The sequence below is a fragment of the Plectropomus leopardus genome, chromosome 22, assembly GCF_026936395.1.
Source record: "Plectropomus leopardus strain MGB_pleo_1.0 chromosome 22, ASM2693639v1, whole genome shotgun sequence".
Lineage (NCBI taxonomy): Eukaryota > Metazoa > Chordata > Actinopteri > Perciformes > Serranidae > Plectropomus > Plectropomus leopardus.
This window is the reverse complement of record NC_142197.1, coordinates 4,130,702-4,154,233: the sequence shown is the minus strand read 5'-3', so window position 1 is coordinate 4,154,233 and position 23,532 is coordinate 4,130,702. Positions and strand designations below refer to the sequence as shown.

The 23,532-nt window shown below is 37.1% G+C and overlaps 2 protein-coding genes across 2 annotated transcripts; both read left to right on the top strand.

The window, feature by feature from the left end:
• Positions 1 to 17,103, top strand: myrfl (myelin regulatory factor like). The gene is given in 25 exon segments (XM_088072816.1): positions 1 to 343; positions 667 to 802; positions 1,114 to 1,207; positions 1,723 to 1,784; positions 2,620 to 2,839; positions 2,841 to 3,056; positions 3,537 to 3,740; positions 4,085 to 4,280; positions 4,832 to 4,908; positions 5,538 to 5,648; positions 5,763 to 5,856; positions 6,580 to 6,780; positions 6,885 to 6,993; positions 7,094 to 7,203; positions 7,940 to 8,085; positions 9,349 to 9,510; positions 9,669 to 9,740; positions 10,291 to 10,337; positions 10,670 to 10,825; positions 11,029 to 11,076; positions 11,659 to 11,743; positions 12,341 to 12,415; positions 13,490 to 13,601; positions 16,026 to 16,097; positions 16,324 to 17,103. Coding segments are annotated over 24 exon segments (2,835 nt in total). The 5' UTR covers positions 1 to 343; positions 667 to 729; the 3' UTR covers positions 16,417 to 17,103.
• Positions 17,104 to 17,243: 140 nt separating this feature from the next.
• On the top strand, positions 17,244 to 23,428 carry LOC148185844 (uncharacterized). The gene is made up of 5 exons (XM_088072817.1): positions 17,244 to 17,488; positions 19,146 to 19,207; positions 21,149 to 21,314; positions 22,098 to 22,240; positions 23,252 to 23,428. Exons 1-5 carry the CDS (start codon positions 17,471 to 17,473, stop codon positions 23,358 to 23,360), a joined length of 498 nt encoding a protein of 165 aa, XP_087928943.1. The 5' UTR covers positions 17,244 to 17,470; the 3' UTR covers positions 23,361 to 23,428.
• The last annotated feature ends 104 nt before the right edge of the window (positions 23,429 to 23,532 follow it).

Sequence of the window (23,532 nt, the reverse complement as noted above, 5' to 3'; positions counted from 1 at the left end):
GTGAACTCCGGTGCCGTCCGGCCATCCGCCAGCGTAAAAGAAAAACGGCAGCAGTATGGCAAAGCGGCCACAAAGAGCCGCCGTCTGGTGTCAGCAGATGGCATAAAAGCTCCATGAGTATATAGTTTGCCTGTCAACTGCGCCGTTGTTTATGCAAATTTTTGCCGTTTTTTAAGCCATTTAACCATTGTGCGTTGTAAAAAAAAAGCCGTCCTGACATCAATATGATTTTAGGGGCGTTTATTCTAAACAATAACACGTTTAAAAGTGTCGCTTTGTGGCCGCTTTGGCTCGCCGTGCAGCGGATCTGTCCAAAGAGGTTCTTCTGTCCAGCCACGTGGCGGTTGGTAACTTTTGGGGTTTGGCTCGTACACCTAACGCACTGACAGAGTGGACGTATGAAACCAGCTGAAATGAGACTTTGATTATACATTATGAGTTGTGTGAGAGTTTATAAGCAGAAGCTTTCATAAAGTTCTGCTGTTGTCAAAATCAAAATTTTCAGTTTTTGGATTCCTCGTTGAGAAAAAATAACTTTTCTTCACAAATTCAGCGTCACTCGGGCTGAATAACTGATATACAAATGACCATTCTTGGGAGAGCGGGGGTTAAAGTACTTCTTTAAAGATCTATATATTCATTTATTCATTCACTGTCTGTCCACAGCTCCAGCAGGGGCCCTCCTGATCCCTCCTGTCTCCCCGGCTGCAGTGCCTCCTGGTGCACAGCATGGACCCCGCAGCAGGCCGGCTGCCGCTGCAGGTTCTGGGAGAGAACGAGGCGCTGCAGCAGTTCTTCAGCGGTGAGCGGTTTCCTCTCATTGCATGGTATCAATCTGTAAAGTCTGTGATTTGGAGCTGTTTTAGTTCCTGGGGAGGGTTTAAGAGTCACTGGAGAGATTCATGTGGCCTTTAGGAGGGCCAGCTGGTTCTGGAAGTGTTTCCAGGGTCCTTGAAGACACCCAGAGTCCTTAAATACAAACCAGGTTAACAGAAAGCACAATATGTTATCTATTAACTTCCTCTGCTCGTTATGGTCAAGAACAATTGATAACTGTGTGTGTGTGTGTGTGTGTGTGTGTGTGTGTGTGTATGTATGTGTATGTGTATGCAGGTCAGGATGTGAGTGGTGTGTTGGACAGTTCTGTTGCCGTGGATACGACCATCCTGGAGCAGTACCTCGACAACGACATGGACCCCAACAGCTTGTAAGATTCACACGATTCCTGATTTTTAACAATTTAATTGATCTTTTATATTAATTAGTATCAAAGTTGAGCTCCTGCAAAGTCTGAAACACATATTGTCATTAAACTTTTAAGTTATTTACAATATTGACGATGGAGAATAATATATGATAAAATGTAAAAATGTGTGTGAAACCTAATATATCATCCAAATTCCTGGACACACATACTGTTTTGTAACACACACACAAACGGCATTGACCTACTTGATTATCAGCTGAGTGAAGGTTGTAAACACGGAAAGCTGCAGAAGAGGAGATCCTATTAAAACAATCAAGAACGCAAAAAAACCCAAATAAATAAGAGATTAAAAAATCAAAATTAAGGTTTTTATGCAATTGGAATTCAAATTTTAAAAAATTAAATTGAAAAAAAAGTTTGCTCTAGTCTGTGAGCTGGAGTTAGCAGATTTTCTACAACACAGTCGATGTGTTGTTTATTTTACTGTTTATTTATTTGTGTGCTTTTTTTCCCAGCATGCTCCCTGAGTCTCCTCCTGACTCGAGCTCAGAGGCCTGTTCACCTCCACAGATACCAGGTAGGTTTGAACTAGCAACCTACATTTACTGCAAGAGGCAGGGTTTGTATGGTCATGAAAAACCTGGAAAAGTCATGGAATTTTGTTTCACAAAACCATTTAATCCACATTATGTGTTAATTTGAAAAATCCAATAATTTCTGCTTTAACAGTTTCTGGCGATGATAAACTGTGGAAGGCGTGTTTTATTTAAAAATCACCAAAAATTTTATAGGAACAATAAATTGATAAAAATGTTCTGCTTTTTTTTGCCAAAAATGTTTAAATAACAAAAAAATTCCAAATTTTAATAAGTAAACATGCCTGCAAAACCTGCATGTAAAATTTTAAAGAAAAAAAAACTTTCGAGAGAATAATAAAGGCCTTTAATTTCTTTAAAAATGACCAGTTTTTTTGTAAAGAAAAACAAATCCTCAAAATATTTCTTTAAAAATTGCCAAAATTATTTAAAAAAAAAACAGCCCCAGATTTTTTTTTTAAGAAAACATACCTTATAAACCCACTTTTGTCAGGAAAATAAATACTAAATACAACCATTTGAAGTTTTCTGCCCCTCTCTGTGCTTAAAGAATTTTTTGACATGCCTTCCCCTTTTTTGCATCGCCCCTCCTGTCAAATAAACAACGAAAAAATCACTAAATTGTATATAAATATTCAGATCTTATCCTGTTCTGAATCCATTATTTTTTAAAATAATATATATTTTTAAATCTATTAATGTTAATGGTAAAGAAACGATAAGCAGAGAATGTATGGTCTTTAAAATTTGCCTTTCAGTCATGTAAGTTTATTGTAAAAAACGTGTATGAGTCGTCTCGACTTCTCTCATTGGCAGACTTCCACTACGAGGCGCCCTATTGGTCCAACCAGCAGACCACACAGGAAGTGTTCCCGCCAACACATCGGCCCGCCCCCTCATCGTCCTGTCGCTTTAAGGATCGAGGCCCCGCCCCTGCCCCCGCCCACCACGAGCTGCTGACCCACGAGCAGCTCCGCAGTCTGGGCCTCACAAACACTTGCATTAAGTCTGGGACTTCACCTGCCCCCTGCCCCCCGCCCCCTGCACCAGCACACACACCGCTCACCTGAACACACACACTACCTGAGTCCACAGAGCTGCTCGCAGGTTTACACCCCGCCCACACCTCCTTCCCCGCCGATGCCCCCTTTGAACAGCTACGGCGCACCCTGCACTGTGCAGGGCGTGGTCCCAAATTTATCCACGCCGTCTTCGGCCTGCCTGCTGGGCTCCGCCTCCACACGACACGACTGGTGAGCACGCCTCAAACATCGTCATTTTTATGACTTTAAATCTTTTAAGTAGCCAGTTCAACATATTTATACTCAACATTAACATTTAACTCTGGTCATTTGTCTTCTACTTATTTAAAAAATGCACCTGAGTGAGCCGAGGGGCTCATTTTCATCGGTTGTCCCTTACGAGATGTTAAGGGGTATCCTAAAATAATAAAAATGAAAATCCATTATTTTTTCTTTTTTTTCTCTTAAATCTTTTTAAATTGTATTTTACTGGTATTCTTATTTGTTTCTTAAACTCTGTGTTTGTTTTTTATGATGTTAGGTGACCTTGAGTGTCCAGAAAGGCGCCTGTAAATACAAAAATGTGGAATGGTTAACAGCACTGAGATAAAAATGCACACAATAGACTTAAACATGCACAAGTTAAGATATACAACACAAACATGATAAACAAACAAAAAAGAGACTTAAATCTGTCTTGTGTTGCTTCAGTTCTCCAGAGAGTAAAAAGAGGAGGAGGTCTGAGTGCGAGGAAACATCGGCGGGAATCGAGGCTTCCTGCAGCGACGGAGATGCGACTCAAGGCGGCGGTGTAGGGAACGGCGTGGCTGGTTTGGGATCCTATCAGCTGCTGACTTGGGAACAGTATAGACCGGATCATTGGAGCACTTTGTACAACAGCAGCTACCAGACACTGTGAGTTTAAAACTGAATCAGTTTACATGCACAGTTAAGTCGAGCTACGGTTACAGCTCGATCAGGCCTTTAACTGGACTTCTGTCTTCGTCCCAGTATACAAACACCAGGAAAAATTTGATTTATTGACGGAAGTATGTGGAGATTTCAGCTGGTTTCTATTGGACCTATTACGTCACGTACCAAACATGTTGAAGCAGGAAACAGGTTGCATGTCGAAAAAGTAAAAACATGAATAACTTTTCGGCTCTGTGCTTTACATACGTACTCTGTGGTTGTTAAGATAACTTTCTCTGGACCAAAGTGCTGGACAGACAAACTGATATCACCACCTGTGTCTCCAGGTCTCCTCCTGCCTACCACGTCGACACAGATAAAGGCTTCAACTACTCTGCAGCTGACGAGGCCTTCGTCTGCCAGAAGAAGAACCACTTCCAGGTCACCGTTCACATCGGCATGGCCGCAGAGCCGCAATATGTGAGAACGCTCAGCGGGCCGCAGCAGGTCGACCACTTCCAGATAAAAGTGTTTGGGATTAAGGTGCGTAGAAGACATACCAGCCTTTTAAATACTGACTTGTTTCCATTAGGCATATTTAAATTCACAATTTAAATTTGCACCATTTGAGGGTTAATGGAAACCCGCGTTGGATCCATCCACCACCGCTCCGCCCGCCTTACAGGGATCTTCGTGCTCCTTATATTATGTCATATATTATGTCATATTATGGTGGCGTATAATACAACCACAAAAGTTGGCTTTTCGCATCCTGATATTACGCCGGTATTTGAAGACTTTGGAATGAGATCGGTCTTTGTTTTCAGGGCAAAATCTAGAGTCAACAGTCAACGAAACACACCAGACTCTGGGACACTTATGACTCAAAAGATACAGCAAACAGCGTCTTGATGAGACACATTTTCTAATCTCAGTTTGTTCTTTAGGGGTTTTCAAAATGTACGACTTGCTCTATCAGTCTCAGCACAGTGATGCACTTTGGCAGCCAGAAAATCAGAAATGCTCCTGAATATTGTGGAAAACACAACCAGCAGGGGACTTTCAGTAACTGCTGTATGTTTTATTCCTCACAGCTGGAGTCTCCGAGTCACCAGGTGACCATTGAGCAGTCTCAGCCCGACCGCAGCAAGAAGCCCTTCAACCCTGTCAGGTAGATAACGGACGATGCATCACCTCACCCACCGTGAGCAGTTTCACCAGCTTCCACTTTAAATAGACCCTCGTCTAACACTGTTTCAGACTGTCTGATGCACTCTGTGGGAGACAGTTTCAGTCCAGCTGCTTTTATATGCATTTTCAATTTGGACATAAAAACAAACAGAGAAAGGCTGCCAAATATTACGGAAGAAATCCCTTTAAATACTGAAGTAATGGTTTTACCAACATGTTTTAACCGCCTCACAATAATCACACAAAGGTGTTGTGGATGGAAATATAAATTCACATCGTTCTGAAAGTTTGGGTAAAATTTGCACTATATTTTAATGAAAATCTGATTTGGACCAGCACTGAAAGTTTGGAAGAGTTTGAGCGCTACAAATATGTTTATCAAAGGTGTATTTATCAAAGAGGGCAGAAAGTTTTCATATTTGAAGTCTTTTCTGTTTTAAAGATATCTGCTCTTCGAATGAAGCAGAAATTTAATCTTTTTGTGGATTGTCAAAGTATGTTTTTGAGTACAGCTTCATCGCAACATTCATACGTTATACATTTTAAAAAATTAAAAAAGCATAGAAATGTAATTAAATATTGTACAAACAATAAACTATGATCCTCCAGGGTCAGCCTGCCCAGCGGCAAAATCACCAAGGTAACGCTCGGCCGACTGCACTTCAGCGAGACGACGTCCAACAACATGAGGAAGAAAGGCAAACCCAACCCTGACCAGAGGTGTGTGTGTGTGAGGTCAATAATTAATGAATGAATAACAGTCAGAGCTACACACTAACTCTGTGTGTGTGTGTGTGTGTGTGTGTGTGTGTGTGTGTGTGTGTGTGTGTGTAGATATTTTCAGATGGTGGTCGGTCTGTACGCTGCAGTGGGAGGAGACGAGAAGTTCCTCCTCACAGCTCTGGTGTCGGAGAGGATCATCGTCAGGGTAACGACTTTAAACCAGTTACAGTCAACTTATGTCCCAGGGGCCCCCCAACAGAGGCCCTAGCGAAGACCCAAATGTCCTGAAATACTAGAAATGTCCTTTAATCCCAGAAACATCCTTAAGTCCGATAAATGTCCTAAAATCCTAAAAACATCCTATAATCTTAGAAATGTCCTAAAATCTTTTAAAACTCCTAATTTCCTAAAATTCTAGAAATGTCCGAAATCACAAAAATGTCCTAAATCTGAGATATGTCCTACAATCCTAGAAATGTCCTAAAATTCTGGAAATGTCCAAAATCTTGAAAACATCCTAAAATCCTAAAAATGTCTTAAAGTCCTTGAAACATCCCAAAATCATAGAAATGTCCTAAAATTCTGGAAACATCCGAAAGTCCCATAAATGTGCTAAAATCCTGAAAACAGCGTTAAATCTGAGAGACGTCCTAAAAAGAGAAATGTCTCAAAATCCTAAAAACATCTTTAAATCCTTGAAACACCCTAAAACCTAGAAATGTCCTAGAATTGTGGACACATGTATGGTGCTGCTGCGACTGGCCCCTGATCTTCTTTTGAAAAAGTGTCCCCTGAGCAAAGCACGTTAAGTGTCCCTGCTTTAAATCAATGATCCGTGAATCACTAAGGCCCCGTGTGAAGCACTGACACAGATCTCGGTCTCGTCTCTATAAAACTGTCATCAGTCTCACAGCGTGTCCCTCTGCAGGCCTCTAACCCCGGTCAGTTCGAGATGGACGGGGACGCCCTGTGGCAGCGCGGGGCGGTGCAGGACGCCGTGGTCTGTCAAGGCCGAGTCGGCATCAACACCGACTGCCCCGACGAGGCGTTAGTCGTCTGTGGTAACGCCAAGGTGATGGGCGCCGTCATGCAGCCATCGGACTGCCGCGCCAAGGAGAACATACAGGAGGTAAGACGGCGACATAATTTATACTACAAGATATTGCAGTTATTGTTCTTTCATGTCAAGTTCAAATGTAATTTTCCGAAATGTAAATGTGTTCGTTTTTTCAGGTTGACGCTGAGCAGCAGCTGAAGAGAATCACTCAGATGAGAATCGTTGAGTTTGATTATAAACCCGAGTTTGCCTCCGTCATGGGGATCGACCACACCCACCAGACAGGTAACAACATTAATATAACGTTATTGTAACACTGACGCGCTTTAATTCATCTGCAGGTGAGTGAAGGTGTCACAGTAACATCGATCACTTGATATTTCAGGTATAATAGCTCAGGAGGTGAAGGAGCTGCTGCCATCTGCGGTGACGGAGGTCGGAGACATTTCCTGTTCTGACGGAAAGATGATTCATAACTTCCTCATGGTGGACAAAGTAAACTTCTCTCTTCCTTCTGTCTTTATAATCTCGTATGTTTATCTTTATTGTTTAATGTTGTAAATTGACCTAAACGAACAGTTTTTTAAAATGTGTTTATGTGCCAGACAGGCAGTCTGTTCTCATTCTCAGGGTGTTGACGCTGAAGGCTCCCTTTAGCGTCTGTATAATAATGATAATAATAATAATAATAATAATAATAATAATAATAATAATAATAATAATAATAATAATAATAATAATAATAATTAACTTTATTTGCATAGCACCTTGCATACAAGAAATGCAGCCCAAAGTGCTTTACAAGAAATAAATTAAATGCACCAAGTGCTTCACATCAAAACACATAAAAGATAAAAAGACATAATAAAACCTATAAATTTAAATAAAATAAAATCAGAATAGAATGCATCTTCGAATGGTTAAAATCCTCTTGATAATACTAGTAAAAGTCAGATAAAATAAGGATAAAAATTTAGTGCACAGAATGCATAACATAAAATGGAAAATTAGATAAATAAAATATAACCCACAGACATTATTAACAAAATAAGCATAAAAATATAGTATATAATATATAAAATGCATAAAATCAAGACATAGTGGGCTTTCAAGTCCAATGTAGTAATTACATGATATAAACAGCATGAGTCAAACTAATACAGGACTTTCACCCAGGAGACTGCTGTTTGTGTCTCATGTCAAATCTGATTTTCTCCTCTTCCTCCTCCAGGAGCAGATCTTCATGGAGAACGTCGGGGCGGTGCAGCAGCTGTCGAAGCTCACCGACAACCTGGAGACTCGAATCAAAGAGCTGGAGGTCTGGAACCGGCGACTGGCAAAGCTGAAGAGTCTGACCGGCAGCCTGCGCTCCTCCGGGTACCTTCATCTATTCATCCTTTCATTCGTCCGTTATTACACAGTTGTTCAGTACACGATGCCTTCAGTGAATGTGACTCTTAAAACAAATTGCCAATCAGCATCCACCGGACAAAAAGCACAATAATAACACAACTAATTCTCTTCTCCAAGGTGGTTTTTTTCGTTCAGTTTGCAGGATTACCGAAAACCTACGAGCCTGATTTTCATTGAACTTAGTGAAAGCATGTGCCAAAGAAAAACCCTTTAAATTTTGGAGGGGATTTGAATCACAGGGACAATGCACGAATTATTTCTCAATCTTTTTAACATGTGAAGTCATTTGTTGCAGTTCTGTGCTCTCTGAGTTCCCTTACAATATCAGTCACTTGACATCTGTGAATATATTATTACGTCAAATATAATTAACTATAACTATATGGCATTTAGACTTTAATCCCTACATTATTACTCTGCGTATTACTCTATTAGACAGACATTTTCTTCCTTTAAAATATAAAAGTACAATAAATGCAACAATTAAACCAATCAAGTACCACTGCAAACTAAGAACATCATAAATGCAAAAATAATTTGGTGAAAATAAGCAAAACAAACAACAAAAGACAGCAGAACTCTATAATCCGTGTTCATGCAGGCTTACAGTATATACCGCCATGGAAAAGTACTGCTAAAATGTGTGTGTGTGTGTGTGTGTTGCATAATAGCGGCATCATTGTGTTATCAGTACATAAATACAAATCACAGTTCAAGGCTGAGCGAGTCTGAAGGCTCCTGTGTGTGTTTGTGTGAATGAATAAAGAGCGTTAAAATAATCCACCGCAGTTTAAAACAAAAAAAATGAAGTTGTGAAGTTTCACAAACTCCTGAGCTGTGTTTTTGCCGCTCTTTTCGATTCTTGTTGAAAAGTATTGTGGGAAATGTGGGCCGTGACTCACTGAGGCAGGTTAAAGGACAGCAGGTTGACGTCTTCAGAAAGCACAACTGATCTGTGCTCAAGGTCACAGATAATTTATTGATAAAAGAAAGATTTTGTCAGACATTAGTTATTAGTTTAAGCTCCTATTGAAGCTGGACTGCTTTACTTTTTGTTGTTTTTCTTTCCCTAATATTGTATGAATATCTGTGTTGCGAAAAAATCTTTTAAACTGTGTTAATGACACATCACATTTGTAATTTCGTAAACAAACAAACTGGAAATCCACTGGATTTATCATTGATTTCAGAATAAAAGCTTGAAAGCTTGTGTTTTCTGCCCAACAGGAAATCCAGAAAACACAGCAGCGTGTCGATAACGCCGAGTCCCGACTCGTGTAAGACCAGTAAAGTTCAGAAAGACAGCTGCAGAGAGAGGTACAGCAGCTGTCTGCAGCATAAAGTCTTCCAGGCCAGCGTCTTCACCCTGCTCGCCACCATGGCGCTCTGGTGAGGGACGCCATCAAGTATTTTTCACCTAATCACAATAATATGTGAGAAATGTTAATCAATCAAACATTGGTGTGTGTGTGTGTGTGTGTGTGTGTGTGTGTGTGTGTGTGTGTGTGTGTGTGTGTGTGTGTGTGTGTGTGTGTGTGTGCGTGCAGCATCATCTCTATCACCGCTCTGTACCTGCTCAATATGACAGAGGAGAATATTGACCTCTTTCCTGGCATCAGGTAAACAGCGTTTTTATTATAATAGGAAACAGCTTTTATATTAACTTAAAAAGGCCTCAGTCACCAAATAACTCATAACAAAAACCATAATTTCAATTCAATTTATTGACATTAATGTTTGTAAAACAATATTGCCAAAGCCTAAGATACAATTAAATGATGATTTAAATAAATACAAGAAAAGAAAATCAATAATGATATTCAAATCAACAGCAATGCATTGGATAAAAAATGCATAAATAAAAAAATATAAAATATATATATATACAGACTTTTATGTGATGTTGTCTCTATATTTCTTTGACCTTTTTATTTATTTATTTATTTTACATTTTATTTCCTTTTAGTTTGTGGTCTGATTGCTTTTGTTGTTTTTATTTTGCTGTTTTTGGTCTATTTCTATATTGAGATTTTTTTGCAGTGTTTATTTGATTTGAAGATTTTCAGTTTGTGCAAGAAATTTGTAATTGTCATGAAACCCTTTCAGCGTTGAGAGTTTAAATATTGCTGCCGCGGGTTGTTTGTGCTGATTGTTGTTTTTGTCTGTTAGTAACGGCAGCGTGGTTCCTCCGCAGACCACAGCCTGGAGCAGCACAGGTACCATACCGCTCGAAAAATACTGTGTTTACATTCACTGTAGTGAAGTAACAGTCTAAACAAAGGATATTCAGTATCCTGTTTATAAGGATAATTCAGAATTGAATGTAATATTAGATGACCACTGAGCATGTAAAGATGGCCATTGTTAATGAATCATTTTAGTCATTAAAATTTGGATTTGTTGCAATTATTGATCACAATATCACTTTATACAAGATGCATAGCATTTTTTTCACTTGATCAAATCCAAACTAACTGGATTTAAATAAATAAATTAATAAAAAATGAATAAGAGAGGTTCAGCTGGTAAATCCCTCTTCTGTCTGCAGTCCCCCCGACCCGTCCCCCCGGCTCGTGGCCCCCGGACGTGGACTTCTGCGACCTGCTGTACTGTGAACGGGTGTACTGCTGCGCCCCTCCAGGAGGGGGCGTCTCCAACATCACCTCCACTGAATCACCTGGAGACGAAAATTCTGACATTTCAGGTAACAACAACTGTATTTATACACAACATGAACACAGAAATACAATTCGAATGAAGAGATTTTTGCACGCTCTCAACAGGCCGATATAAATGAATGTCTGATGTATTCACATAGAGACACAGTCAGGCCTGTCACTCACCGGTCGGATATTACTAACAGTACTCGCAGTATTAACCCTGATTTCTGCTGTTTTTGCTCGACAGAGAAAAGAAGAGAAAAACTTTATGAGGAGCTGAAAAATGCCAAAGACTGTGAGTTTTCATCTTCTACATGTTTAAACAGCCTCGTAAACAGACTTGACGCTTTCACTGCTGAGCTGAACGGATGTTTAGACACGGACAATAACATCATAAAGAAACACAAAAAAAAAAAACGTAAATAAAAAAACAACACAGATACATAGTTCAAAGCTTTAATATAGTAGAGCCACATTTTGAGAAAATCTATTTTTCCGACATCTATTGCACCTAGAGGAGGGATCCCTCCTCAGTCGCTCTTCCTGAGGTTTCTACCTTTTTTCGCTGTTAGAGGGTTTTTTGGGTAGTTTTTCCTTCGTTGATGTGAGGGTCTAATCACAGAGGGATGCCGTACGCTGTAAAGCCCCCTGAGGCAAATTGTGATTCGTGATAATGAGCTTTATTAATAAAATCGACTTGACCTAAATCACTACATAATGATTTAAAAGCCACCAGCATTCAGTATATTTAATGGCAAATTAAAGGAACCAAGCATGGGACCTATTTTCCATACTTTCTTATATCATGTTATATTGCTATATATTCACATAACATTATATATTTATATATAATTATATAATTCTCTCTCTCTACCAGGGACAAACACAACCATCCAGTCTTTAATGATCAAGGAAAATCAGCAGGTGATTGACAGTAAATACTGTCTAAGAGACGACTGTGGGTAAGTGAAAAAAGACAAAAAGAAAAAAAAAACACTATAATTGCAAAATTATCTTTGTGCTGCAAAGGGTTGAAGTCTTTTCTTTTTTTGGCCATGATTATAATGGCCAGAATATTGATATTCTTTCAATGAAATAATTTAAAATTTAAGATTTTAGTAAATTTCTCTTAAAGTGCATTCATAAATTAGTTTTAAATATTTTTGACTATAACAGCCTTTTTTTAATGAATAGTTTAGCTAAATTTAGTTTAGATTAGATTAGTTTAGTTTAGTTTAGTTTAGTTTACTTTAGTTTAGGTTAGATTAGATTAGATTAGATTAGTTTAGATAAATTTAGTTTAGTTCAGTTTAGTTTAGTTTAGTTTAGTTTAGTTTAGGTGTGTGTTATATTTATATTGATATAATATTGATGAATCCCAGATTTCTACTAAAACGTTCGTTTGCACGCTTTGAGCACAAATTCATGCATATGTAGTGTTTGTGAATAACTCCCATTGTGTTTGTAAATCTGAATTTTTACATATATATATTTACAAATATGGTCTGTGTGGAAAAAACAATGTTTTTGACTGACTGTCCTCGCTGTGTCTCCTTCAGTCCAGGCAGATACACCTACAGAGTTCCCATCAGCCAGTTTGTCCCAGACAACATGAGAGTCACGCTGGTCATGAAGTAAGTACTGACGGGCTGCAAACATCAAAACAATATAGATTAAATTTTCTATTCTACAAAACCTTAATGAAGACAGACATTTAAACTGACTAACAATACTAATACTAACAATTAAATGTGTTCAACAACAAATGTTGACTGTTTTGAGTCTGCAGTGAATGAAGACAATCTGCAGGTTTCTCTGAAATGTTGTATTAAGTCTGAGGAAAATGTTGACAGCTAACTCTTTTCCCTCTTTTACACTATTATTTTGCATTTCCTTCTTTAGCCCCAGCTAGCAGGGAACGTTCCCACAACATTGGCTAATGTTACCTACGAGTTGCAGTAAAGTTTTAAAGAAAACATTTTAATCTAATGTTCAAATAACCTTTTAAGGATGTTTAATCATTTCAAATAATGCTCCTTTAAGGTTAAATGCTGACTGAGACGTAACGTTTTAACTGTTTTGGATGTTGAGAGGTGACAGATCATAGTTTTCTTTAATAAAACGTTTCCACAATGTTACCTGAGAACAAAGGAAGAACGTTCTAAAAGCAACGCTCAGAACACGTTACTGATGACTGAGATTACAGACTTTTTTCAACAATGAAAATGTAATGTGATATGTTAACAAAAAATACAAAAAACATTCAAATTTAAAAAAAAAATTTAGGCCTGAGATTACAGACAGAAAAAAGAAAACAAACACAATCAAAACTAAAAACTAAAAAAAATATTTTAACATTTTTTTTATATTTATAGAGATTTTACCCTAACTTTAGAAGAACACTCTGGGAACTAAAAAAAAACATTTTGGTTCTAAAAAGAACATTTTTAGAGCCAAAACTGCGAGCTGGGGTTATTCGCTTTCCGGTGTGCTAAATTCGGTGACTTCTATTCGCCGACAGGAGCGTCCGTGTTGCTGAACGGCAGCGAACCACGAACTATTGAGTTCAATCTGAAGAGATGAGACACAATTTGTCAGTTTGGTTTAGCTGAGCTGATTCTTCTCAGATGTGTTTGAAACATGAGAGTAAATGAAACATTTTCTCATTATTATTATTATTTATTCGTATTTTTATTTATTCTGCGTAGCTCCACAGAGCTGCTGGTGGTTCATCTGTGCAGTCTCGATGAATCGGTGGCCTGCTCCTCTCTGCTGGATGTAAACAGCGTCGCCGACAGCAGATACCCTTCAAACACACAGGTAAGCGTGATACACTGATATAGCTAATTGATTCATTGATTTACTGATTGATTACATTCTGAGAATTATTTATTTCCACCATTTAATGCAAATTTTGCGTATAGCCTACCTGTTTTTGTTGTTTGTGGTTCTCAGCGACATCATGGAAAGACAAAAATTGACAAATGGAAGCATTTTTGAGTTGTTTTAAGCACAGATATGTGAAATATAAGTAAGAGTGCTTTTTCCGCATGTTTAGTCTGCTTTTGGGATGTTTTAGACAAATTATGAACTTGAAAAGTTATGTTGCTAAATGGAAAAAAAAACACTTTGTAGAATAAAAAAAGGCACATTTAAAAATAGATATTGTTTTCTATTCACGCTGAATTAGAAACAATTTTAACAAACAGCAAAACCAAAATTCCCACAGATTATTAATGAATTGATTGTATTTTAAGACTTTTTAATATTAAAACAAAATGGTATTAAAATATCTTAAATCAATCTTTCAAAAACCCTCAAAAATGCTAAGACTATTTTTTATATAATTTCCCAAATTCCTCTGGCATAAATGTCACCAAAAAAGTAACGTTTTATGTCATTTAAAAAAAATTTTAGGCACATTTTTTTCATTGCAAATTATGTTTGTTTATGTTTTCTTTTTTTCAATTTTGGTTGTTGTAAAATTCTTAAATTTTACTCCTAGCGGCATTCAAAAAGCTGTAGGAACCCTGAAAACGCCCAATCTGTTCTCAAAGACAGATTAAACATTTCATTACACACCTTTCTGTGGTTTACAAACAAACGAAGGAAAATCTCTCCGACAGAAGAAGTATGTAATTTTTCACTTTTCCAGTTCACGGAGCTGCAAACTCAAACAGGAAGGTTGAGTATCGGTGCTTGATGGACGTATGGAAAACCATCCGACACGCCTGGATCAACTTTTGAGCGTTTGTGTTGGTTTTGGGGTCAGTGAGGTTCCAGGCCACTGACTCAGTTACCGTTACAGTTAATAATGCAGGACGTGTTGGGAAGCACTGATGAATAATGGATGTGTGGCGGGGTTTTCCTCACATCGGGACGACGGCGTGCTAATCACGGCTGCGCTCACGTTAATCCAGGACATGGACACCAATCACACAGCGACACACCTGTTACTGCAAAAAACATAAGCACGCTGATGTTTTACTGAAGAAAAAACAGCAATACCACGGTGGAAAAATACTCTAGTTTATTTGTTCCACTTAGTACAAAACACAATGAGGACAAAATATATAAAAACTGCATCTGAGGGTGTAGTACAAAACCTATACTGGCTTATATAAAAACCACACCCAGAAAATATATGAATAGTAAAATATAAGTAATCAAATTATCAATACGTAAGTTGTTAAAAAAATACAAAGAGTCACAGTATTAATATAGGGTTAAAAAAGTAAAAGTACAGCATTCAAATGTTTGCGTGTAAAAGTACAAAAATGGCCTTTTTCATAATAATATGTAACATATTACTGGATAAAGATGGAGCTCATCAGGTATATTAATCGATATTAATATAGTTTATTTGTTGGTTATATTTTTTGTTAATTATCTGAATCTGCAAATTCATCATTAACTGAGATTATTAATTAAATACAGTGCAGTAAAATGTATAATATTTACCTACTAGATGTAGGTTTAAAGAGTTTAAAGTGTAAAAATCTGGATATACTCAGGTACTCGGGTAAACTGTACATAACTACATTAGTTACTAATATGACTACTACTACTACTACTACTACCACTTCTACTACAACTACTACTAATAATAATAATAACAATAATAACTTTTATTAGTGCTTTTCAAGGAACTCAGACACTTAAATAAAATACATTAAAATACAAAAACCCCATTAAAGTTATAACGGATAAAGCACATATGTATGCCAATTATTTTTCCTTCATTAAATTTAAATAAATTTCTCTGGATTCTATTTTATTTTCCTTTTTTTTAAACAAATATTGTCCAAAGACAGAGGTGGTCAGAAAGGGTAAACAACCATACATCGAATCTTTACATATTTTTGGTTTCAGTCTTAGTTTTTATTTGTGAAGTTAGAGATAATCTATGTACCAGAGCTGCTATGAGTATTTGATTAATCGATCATTTTTTAAATAAAACCCCCCCCCCTTTTTTTTATAGTTTAGATTATTGCTCGGACAAAAAAAATGCTATTTATTTATATATTATATATTTTTTTTTTTACCTTATTTTTGATACCAAACAATCAAAACAACAATTTCCAGATTAATTTAACATGAAAATTAGTATTTTTATGTGACTTTCATGCATGCTTTAAATGAAATTACAAGTTATACAAGCGCATGGCTGAATTAACATGTTGTTTTTGTTGAATGAACGTAAAGCTGATTTTTTCGTGGTTTGGTCTCGGTGTGTTTCTGCAGGGAGAGCATGAGTGGCCTCTTCATGTCGCTCGCCTTTATCACAGCTCCTATCACTTTCGCTCCACAGTGGCTGTAAGAAACTCATTTCTTTATTTCTCATTTCTATTATTTTGTCATCCTTCTGCTACAAATATTGATCTATTTTATAGAAACAAATGTGGATTCATCTGCTTGTTCATTTTACTTTTACTAAACTTACTGAATATATCCACAGACATGAAATTATCCTTTATTTTGTAGTGTTTACTACATAAATATTAGTAATATAATAATTGCTTGTACATTTCTTTCTCCTCAGGGTCAAGCAGACTGCAGTACTGACCATCACTTCCAAGGGGCGCTATTTACTGACTACCACTTCCATTTCTACAGGCGCTGTACACACCCATAAACAAACATTTAAAGACAAATATAAAGAAAGATATCTAAATATTTTAAATGCAAATATATTAAATATTTGCATCACTAACACATAAATCTGAAAAACTGAAGCTGAATGTCATCCCTCTGCTTTTATCTTTGTTTTTTAAAGCTGCAACTGCATTTTTACTTTTCATTTTTGTGGATAGATTTTTCTGCGTAATTGCAAAAAACAGAGAAAAAAGGTCTGTAGTGCACACAATATTTTCTTTTTATTTCTCTATTTACTGCCTTTTTCCTCACGTCTTTCCCGCTTTGTGAAAAAGTGAATTTTTCAGGACCAGATGATTGAAATGATAAAACAAAACACGTTCTGCTTTTTCTTATGTTTCTTAAATCCTTCTTATCCTCTTGTGAGATATTTGGAAGTTTTATCTTTTGAGGCCTGTAAAAACTGAAAAAGGAAATATCAGGGTTATGTTGTGACGAGGGGTCGCAGGCAGTTTAGACTTTAAATGAGTTTGAAAAGTGAATTCAGTGGTTTACTGTTTTTGTTTTTAGTCGTTATGATACAGTATATTTGCTGTAAAGTACTGTTCTCTCTCTCATTGTGATAAAACACCTTTGTGACAACTTTTTTGGTATTATTGTCAAAATTCAAAAAAAGGTTCCAGTTTTTAAGCAGAATTCTAAAAATAAAGCCTGAATTTTGATCTGAGACTTTCGTTGTTATCGGGAAATTTACCAGAAACGTCCCACAAACTGCAGAAAATAGCTGATGAAAAATCAAATTTTTACTTTTCTAACCATGTGAACTTAGTCAGCTGTAGACACAGACACGCATGCACGCACGCACACACACACACACACACACACACACACACACACACACACACACACACACACACACACACACACACACACACACACACACACACACACACACACACACACACACACATACACTGATGACTAATTCAGGTGGAGGAGGTGCAGCTGCAGAATCACCAAACTAATTAGGTGTCGGAGACAAACGTCTCAGCTGCAGAGAGGAAGGTAAAGTTGCAGGACGGACACACTCAGAGATGGACGTCCAGCTCACTGTGAGTATCTGCAAGTTCAGAAAAAATTTATCTATTTCTGAATTTAGTCTGTAATCGTACATTTGTCACTTTGTATTTGCTGCAAAAAAGCAGCTGCCTAAAAGTAGATTAAGGACTTATCTAAGAAATGATCACATAAATTTTCATTAAAGGTGCGAGATAAGTTTTCTCCTCAGTAAATATTACTGTTATGCACATAAATCATGAATATCCATTCTGTCAGAAAAGTTACAGATTATCATTTTTTCACTCTTTGAATGTTGATATTTCATAGAAAGTTTTCTGGAAAAGAAAGCGAAAACATTTTCTTTGCCGCAATATTTGTCATAATCATCTGCTACACTAACATAAAATATGCTTTTAATTTACATTATTTAATCATTTTTAAAGAACTGTATGGTATATGTTTTATTTGCTATGTTTTTTTGTTTAACTGGAAAGCCTGTCTGTTTTTGAATTTTTGTTTGACATTTTTGGAAAATATTCGGCAGCAATTAAAGTCAATTCAAGGATTTGCAGGTATTAATAAATAATAATTATATGTCCCAGTTTTGTAGCCTTAAAGTTTGAAAACTGAAACAGTTGTTTCTTTTTGTTTTGCCTCTTATATTTCGATGTTTGACTGAATTTCTTAAATGATAAAACAATGCAACACTTCTACGATCGAGTTTTAAAATCATAATTTTCTTCTGTGTTTTCAGCTGAAAAACTGAATATTTACGGATTTAATTTAAGTCTCAACTGATAGATGATCACATTTTATTATATGTCAGTATTTGTGCACAACATTCGTTATCCCCTGAGGATGAACCGCTCTGATTTAATAACCTTATGACCTTTTCTTAAGCACAAACATTATATCTTTAGCTGGAAGAATAAATACATTTAGTCAAGTTTTACTCAAGTAAAAATACAAAAGTATTGACATTAAATAAAAGTAATTATTATGCAGAATTGCCCATTTCAGAATATTCATTAAAACTTTCATTTCTTTAATGTTGCAGCTGCTAAAAGTGGAGCTCATTTTAATTACTTTATATACTGCTGGTAGTTTAATATTTTATAATACATCCTTTATTTTTTTGTTTTGTATTAATAATCTAAATCTGCAAAACGTTATCACATAAATATAGTGAAGCAAAAAAAAATACACTAAAAGTTAGTGGAATAGAAGTAATTGCATAAAATCAAAATACTCATAACAATAATAAAATACAAGTACCTCAAATACTGTGCACATATTTGCACAGTACTTAGTAAACTTAGCTACCTACCGACACTGACAAAAAAAAAGACTGGATCTTTATGAAAAAGATCAAACAAACAAACGAACAAACAAACAGGTGTGACGTTCCTGAGATGATACAGGTGACTAATCTCTACTCAGCTGTGTGTGTGTGTGTGTGTGTGTGTGTGTGTGTGTGTGTGTGTGTGTGTGTGTGCGTGCGTGTGCGTGCGTGTGTGTGTGTGGTGGTGTCGTCTGTCAGCTCGCAGACTGACAGACAGACAGATGTCTCCTGTCACCACGGAAACCAGCTGTCTCCTGCAGGCTTCTTCTGTCTGTCCTCTGAGAACATGTAATTAACTGATACTGTATCCTCCGTGTGTGTGTGTGTGTGTGTGTGTGTGTGTGTGTGTGTGTGTGTGTGTGTTGCAGGGCAGGGTGGGAGCTCGGCACCTCTCTCAGATTCAGGAGGAGTCGTACAGCAGAGAGCACAGGTAAGAAAACAGCTGATCGTCAGGAGTAATAATGACGTCGTGTCTTCAAGAGTCCATTTAATTATCTGCTCGAGACACATTGAAGTACTTTATGCAACACTCTGCATAGTGAGTACATTTACTTTTGGTCCTTTTCATGCTAAAACTTTTGGTACTTTAAAGTAAAATTTAGAATGTATTTTGTAACAGAGTACTGGTATTGGTATTGGTACTGTGATTTTTACAATGTATACACACCAAGTACAAAAACAAATACATAAACAATGACTTTATATTGCGATTTTTTATCAATCTTTCGGTCTCAACATTTTGTTGCATTTGAAAAACAAACAATTACAGCTTTTATTGGAAGTAATTTGATTATATCTTATTATATCTAAGATGTCAATAAAGCAGAACTGATGAAGCCTTTTGGATGTTCAGAAACTCTTCTTGAAAACTCTAAGTCTAGTTGTTTTGAACTTTGAGGAACTGAAACACTCGGCCGAGTCTCCAGAGGAAAATATGGCATTTTACATTTCTGCATTCTGTGTTTTAATATGTTGCATTTGTTTCAAGAGTATAATATCAATATATCAAAAGTGACAAAGTGTTTAAGGTGAATTTGTCATCAGGAGGTGGTGGATGGTGAGACACAGAGGAGAGACGCCTGCCAAGTCGGAGACGTCTGTTCTAGACCAACAAACAAACACCCAAACAAACAAAACAGTTGTTTTTTTTAGTGAATTATTGCTGCAAATCCATTTTTAGGTCCTAGATCTGTATTCATTTTGTTGACAAAAACTATGAAGAAAATCATTTGTCACCAACCTTTTTTTCCATGACAAAACATAGAAAAACAGCAAAAAAAGGAAAGTAAATAATATAAAATAAAAAAATTAAACAAGAAAATTAACTGAAAAAAAAATTTTAAAAATTATAATAATTCTGTTAATCTATAATTTTCTCTGGATATTTTGCCTTAAAAAAACAAAATCTACTGATTTCTTGAAATTTTAAGAAATTTCTTGCCAAATTATTTATGGTTCAAAGGTTTTCTTCAGTTTGCTTTGTATATTTCTATATATTTACTCAGTACTTGTGAAAGGCGCCTGATTGCAGCACAAGAAAAGTGATGTCAGTCCAGGTTTCAAAGGGTTAAACACAATGTAGCTGAGACATAAAGAAGGGTAAAGTTTCAATGGCTTCACTACATAATTAAAAATGTGCAAAATGTATCTGCAAAAACATACATTTTTTCTAGCAGTTGGGGTTTTGAACAAGGCACCCTGATATAAAGATTAAATTTGTGTTTCTAATTCGATTTCGACTTGTTTGTGAATCAGTCGTCTCAGTCTGACTGCTGGTATGACGATAAAGCTTTATCCAAACATTGGCAAAAATACCCAATAACCCCAAAAAGGGAACCAATATCTGCCAATATAGTACTTTGGTAGGCTGCCCAAAATGTTTAGCGTATATACAATATTCAGACTTTAAATTAACGATATGTATTTTCAAAATAAAAGCTTGGATGGAAACAGTTGGTGCTATCTTCAATGCAAATGGAAACTCAGTCAGGACTTACAATCTGATAACAGTGTGTGTGTGTGTGTGTGTGTGTGTGTGTGTGTGTGTGTGTGTGTGTGTGTGTGTGTGTGTGTGTGTGTGTGTGTGTGTGTGTGTGTGTCTCTGATACTCTCCACCGAAGCACGACCTTGGCAGAGGGATACGTTACTGTGATCAGACCCGACTGTAAACAAATCTGAATGGAAACTGGTTTACATGGAAGAGTGTTTGTGTGTGTGTGTGTGTGTGTGTGTGTGTGTGTGTGTGTGTGTGTGTGTGTGTGTGTGTGTGTGTGTGTGTGTGTGTGTGTGTGTGTGTGTGTGTGTTCAGCTCGACAAGATAACAACATGATGAAGTGAAACATGAACCCGTCACTCTCTCTCTCTGTGTCAGTACCTGTTTCCTGCCTCCCATCGTCCAGCAGCAGACAGGTGGAGCAGGTAAACCAGGTGTGGACAAGACAGAGAGACAGGAAGTGAGACGTCTATCTGACCCCGCGTCCCTGGCTCTGTACGAGCAGCACAGGAAGCTGGAGGACAACAGGAGTCTGCTGGAGGAGGTTAAAACATTTAAAATCATACTATTTCCTTCGGTTTTTGTTGTTTTTGGGGTGTAGGCTGAGACAGCGCCCTCAAAAGGTCACAGAAATATTTAAATTTTAGTTCCTCAACAATGAAAACGGTCAAATAATCTGTGGATTTTTTCTTTTTTCTTTATTTTTGGCTACATGTTTCAATATTTGCCTAATTTTGCAGAATATTTAACCCTTTGAAACCTCTGCAAATTAGCTTGATTTCTTTCAAAAGCACATCAAAGAAGGCATGGAGTAATGGAAGAAAATATGAAGCAAAATTTAGCAAGAAATTGAAAAAAGAGAAAAAAAGACACAAGAAAATTATAATTATAAAAAACAAACACCACAGAAATGACCTGGGAAAAGTGTCAGTAGGACGGTGTGTGTTTGACTGCGTCAAAATAAACTAGTGTGTTCATGGTCGTGAAGAAAGACGTCATGGAGCCTTTTATGATCCGGTTTTTGGAGTATCCCATTTATGTGTTTGAACATGCAAACACCATATTCTGTTTATGAGAAACAGGAATATGCTGCTTTGAGTACTCTGAAAGAAACTGGGGTGTATATAAAAATTATGAATTACCCAATTTGCCTTTAGTTATTTAAACACCTTATCCTGAAAATGATCATATTCAGGAAAATCCTCATAATCAAGTTATTCGTGTCCATATAAACACACTCAATGTGGCTCAAGGATGTGTTTTTAAGGCTGTAGGTACACACACTGTACTTGTTAAATGATAAATTTACTGTACTTGTGTGTTTCAGTTGGGTCGTATCGAGGCGGAGCTGCGTGAGTCTGTTCGTCTGGACGTCGAACGTCAGCAAGAAGCCGAATTCCTCCGTCAACAAGAGAACAAACTGCTGAGAACAAACCTGTGTTACCTGAGCCTCAGTCAGCGAGTCGCCAAGTACACACACACACACACACACACACACACACACACACACACACACACACACACACACACACACACACACACACGAGCACTTTACATCATTTATACTCATCTTACAGCCCCTGGACCAAATCTGGCCCCTGATGGAGTGCAGGGTGGCCCCCAAACCATTTTCTAATTCACAATAAAATAAAGTGATTTACAATTGTTTTTTTACTTTTAGTATACTGTTTATAAGGTGCTGGAGAGCATAAAACAGCATCAAAATGTGCACAGGATCCCCTGATAGAGGTCCTAGCTGAGCCAAAAATCCAAGAAACGTCCTAAAATCCTGGAAATATACTAAAATTCTAGAAATGTTCTAAAATTTACAAACGTGCTAAAATCCTGAAAACATCCTAAAATCCTTGAAATGTCTTGAAAGCCAAAAAACGTCCAAAAGTTCCTAGAAAAATCCTTAAATCTCAGAAACATCCCAAAATCCTAGAAACATCCCAAAATCCTAGAAATGTCCTAGAATCCAAAAACATTTCCAAAAATCCTTAAATCTTAGAAACATGCTAAAATCTTAGAAATGTCCTAAAATCCTAGAAAACATACTAAAATCCAAATGTCCTAAAACCCTAGAAATGCCCTGAAATCCTTGTAATGTGCTGAAATTAGAGAAATGTGCTAAAATTTTAGAAATGTAGGCTACTAAAATGCTAAAAATGTCCTTAAATCCCAAATGGATCCTAAAGGACCAAAAATTTGCCGAAATCCTAGAAACATCCTCAAAATGTCCTAAAATCCTATAAATGTCCTAGAATCCTACAAATCCTAGAAACGTCCTAAAATGTCTCAAAAGTGTAAAAACATGCATGAGGCTGCTGTGAGTGGCCCCTGGCATCCTGTCATTTTGCAAAAGTGGCCCTCAAGCAAAGCAGCTTGAGTATTTCTGCTTCACATTATTTTAGATTTTGTCCTCACATCAGTCCACCTCTTCAGTGTGACGTCCCGTGTCTCCTGCTGTGTCCTCTGCAGGCCCTGGGTCAGCAGCTACTTCAGAAAGTTCCCCATGCACATCTACTGCCTTCCTGTGCAGGCGGCCAATCACAGAGGCCGGAGACGAGGCCTGACGAAGAGGAGATGATGTTTTATGCTGAAAATATTTTTGTTTTTGCTGTTTTTTAACCTAAAAAGTAAACTTAAATAAACTCAGTTCCCTGCCATGGTCATTGTTTTTCCCATATGTTTTCACCAAAGTATAAACAGCCTCAGAATTACATTCAGGAAAGCTGTACATGACGGATCTGATGCCATGT

Bases quoted from the DNA above. Each gene is read 5' to 3' on its own strand.
- LOC148185844 (XM_088072817.1), top strand. The intron at 19,208-21,148 runs GTAAGAAAACAG...TCTCTGTGTCAG, and splicing joins TCGTACAGCAGAGAGCACAG to TACCTGTTTCCTGCCTCCCA. The intron at 22,241-23,251 runs GTACACACACAC...TGTCCTCTGCAG, and splicing joins CTCAGTCAGCGAGTCGCCAA to GCCCTGGGTCAGCAGCTACT.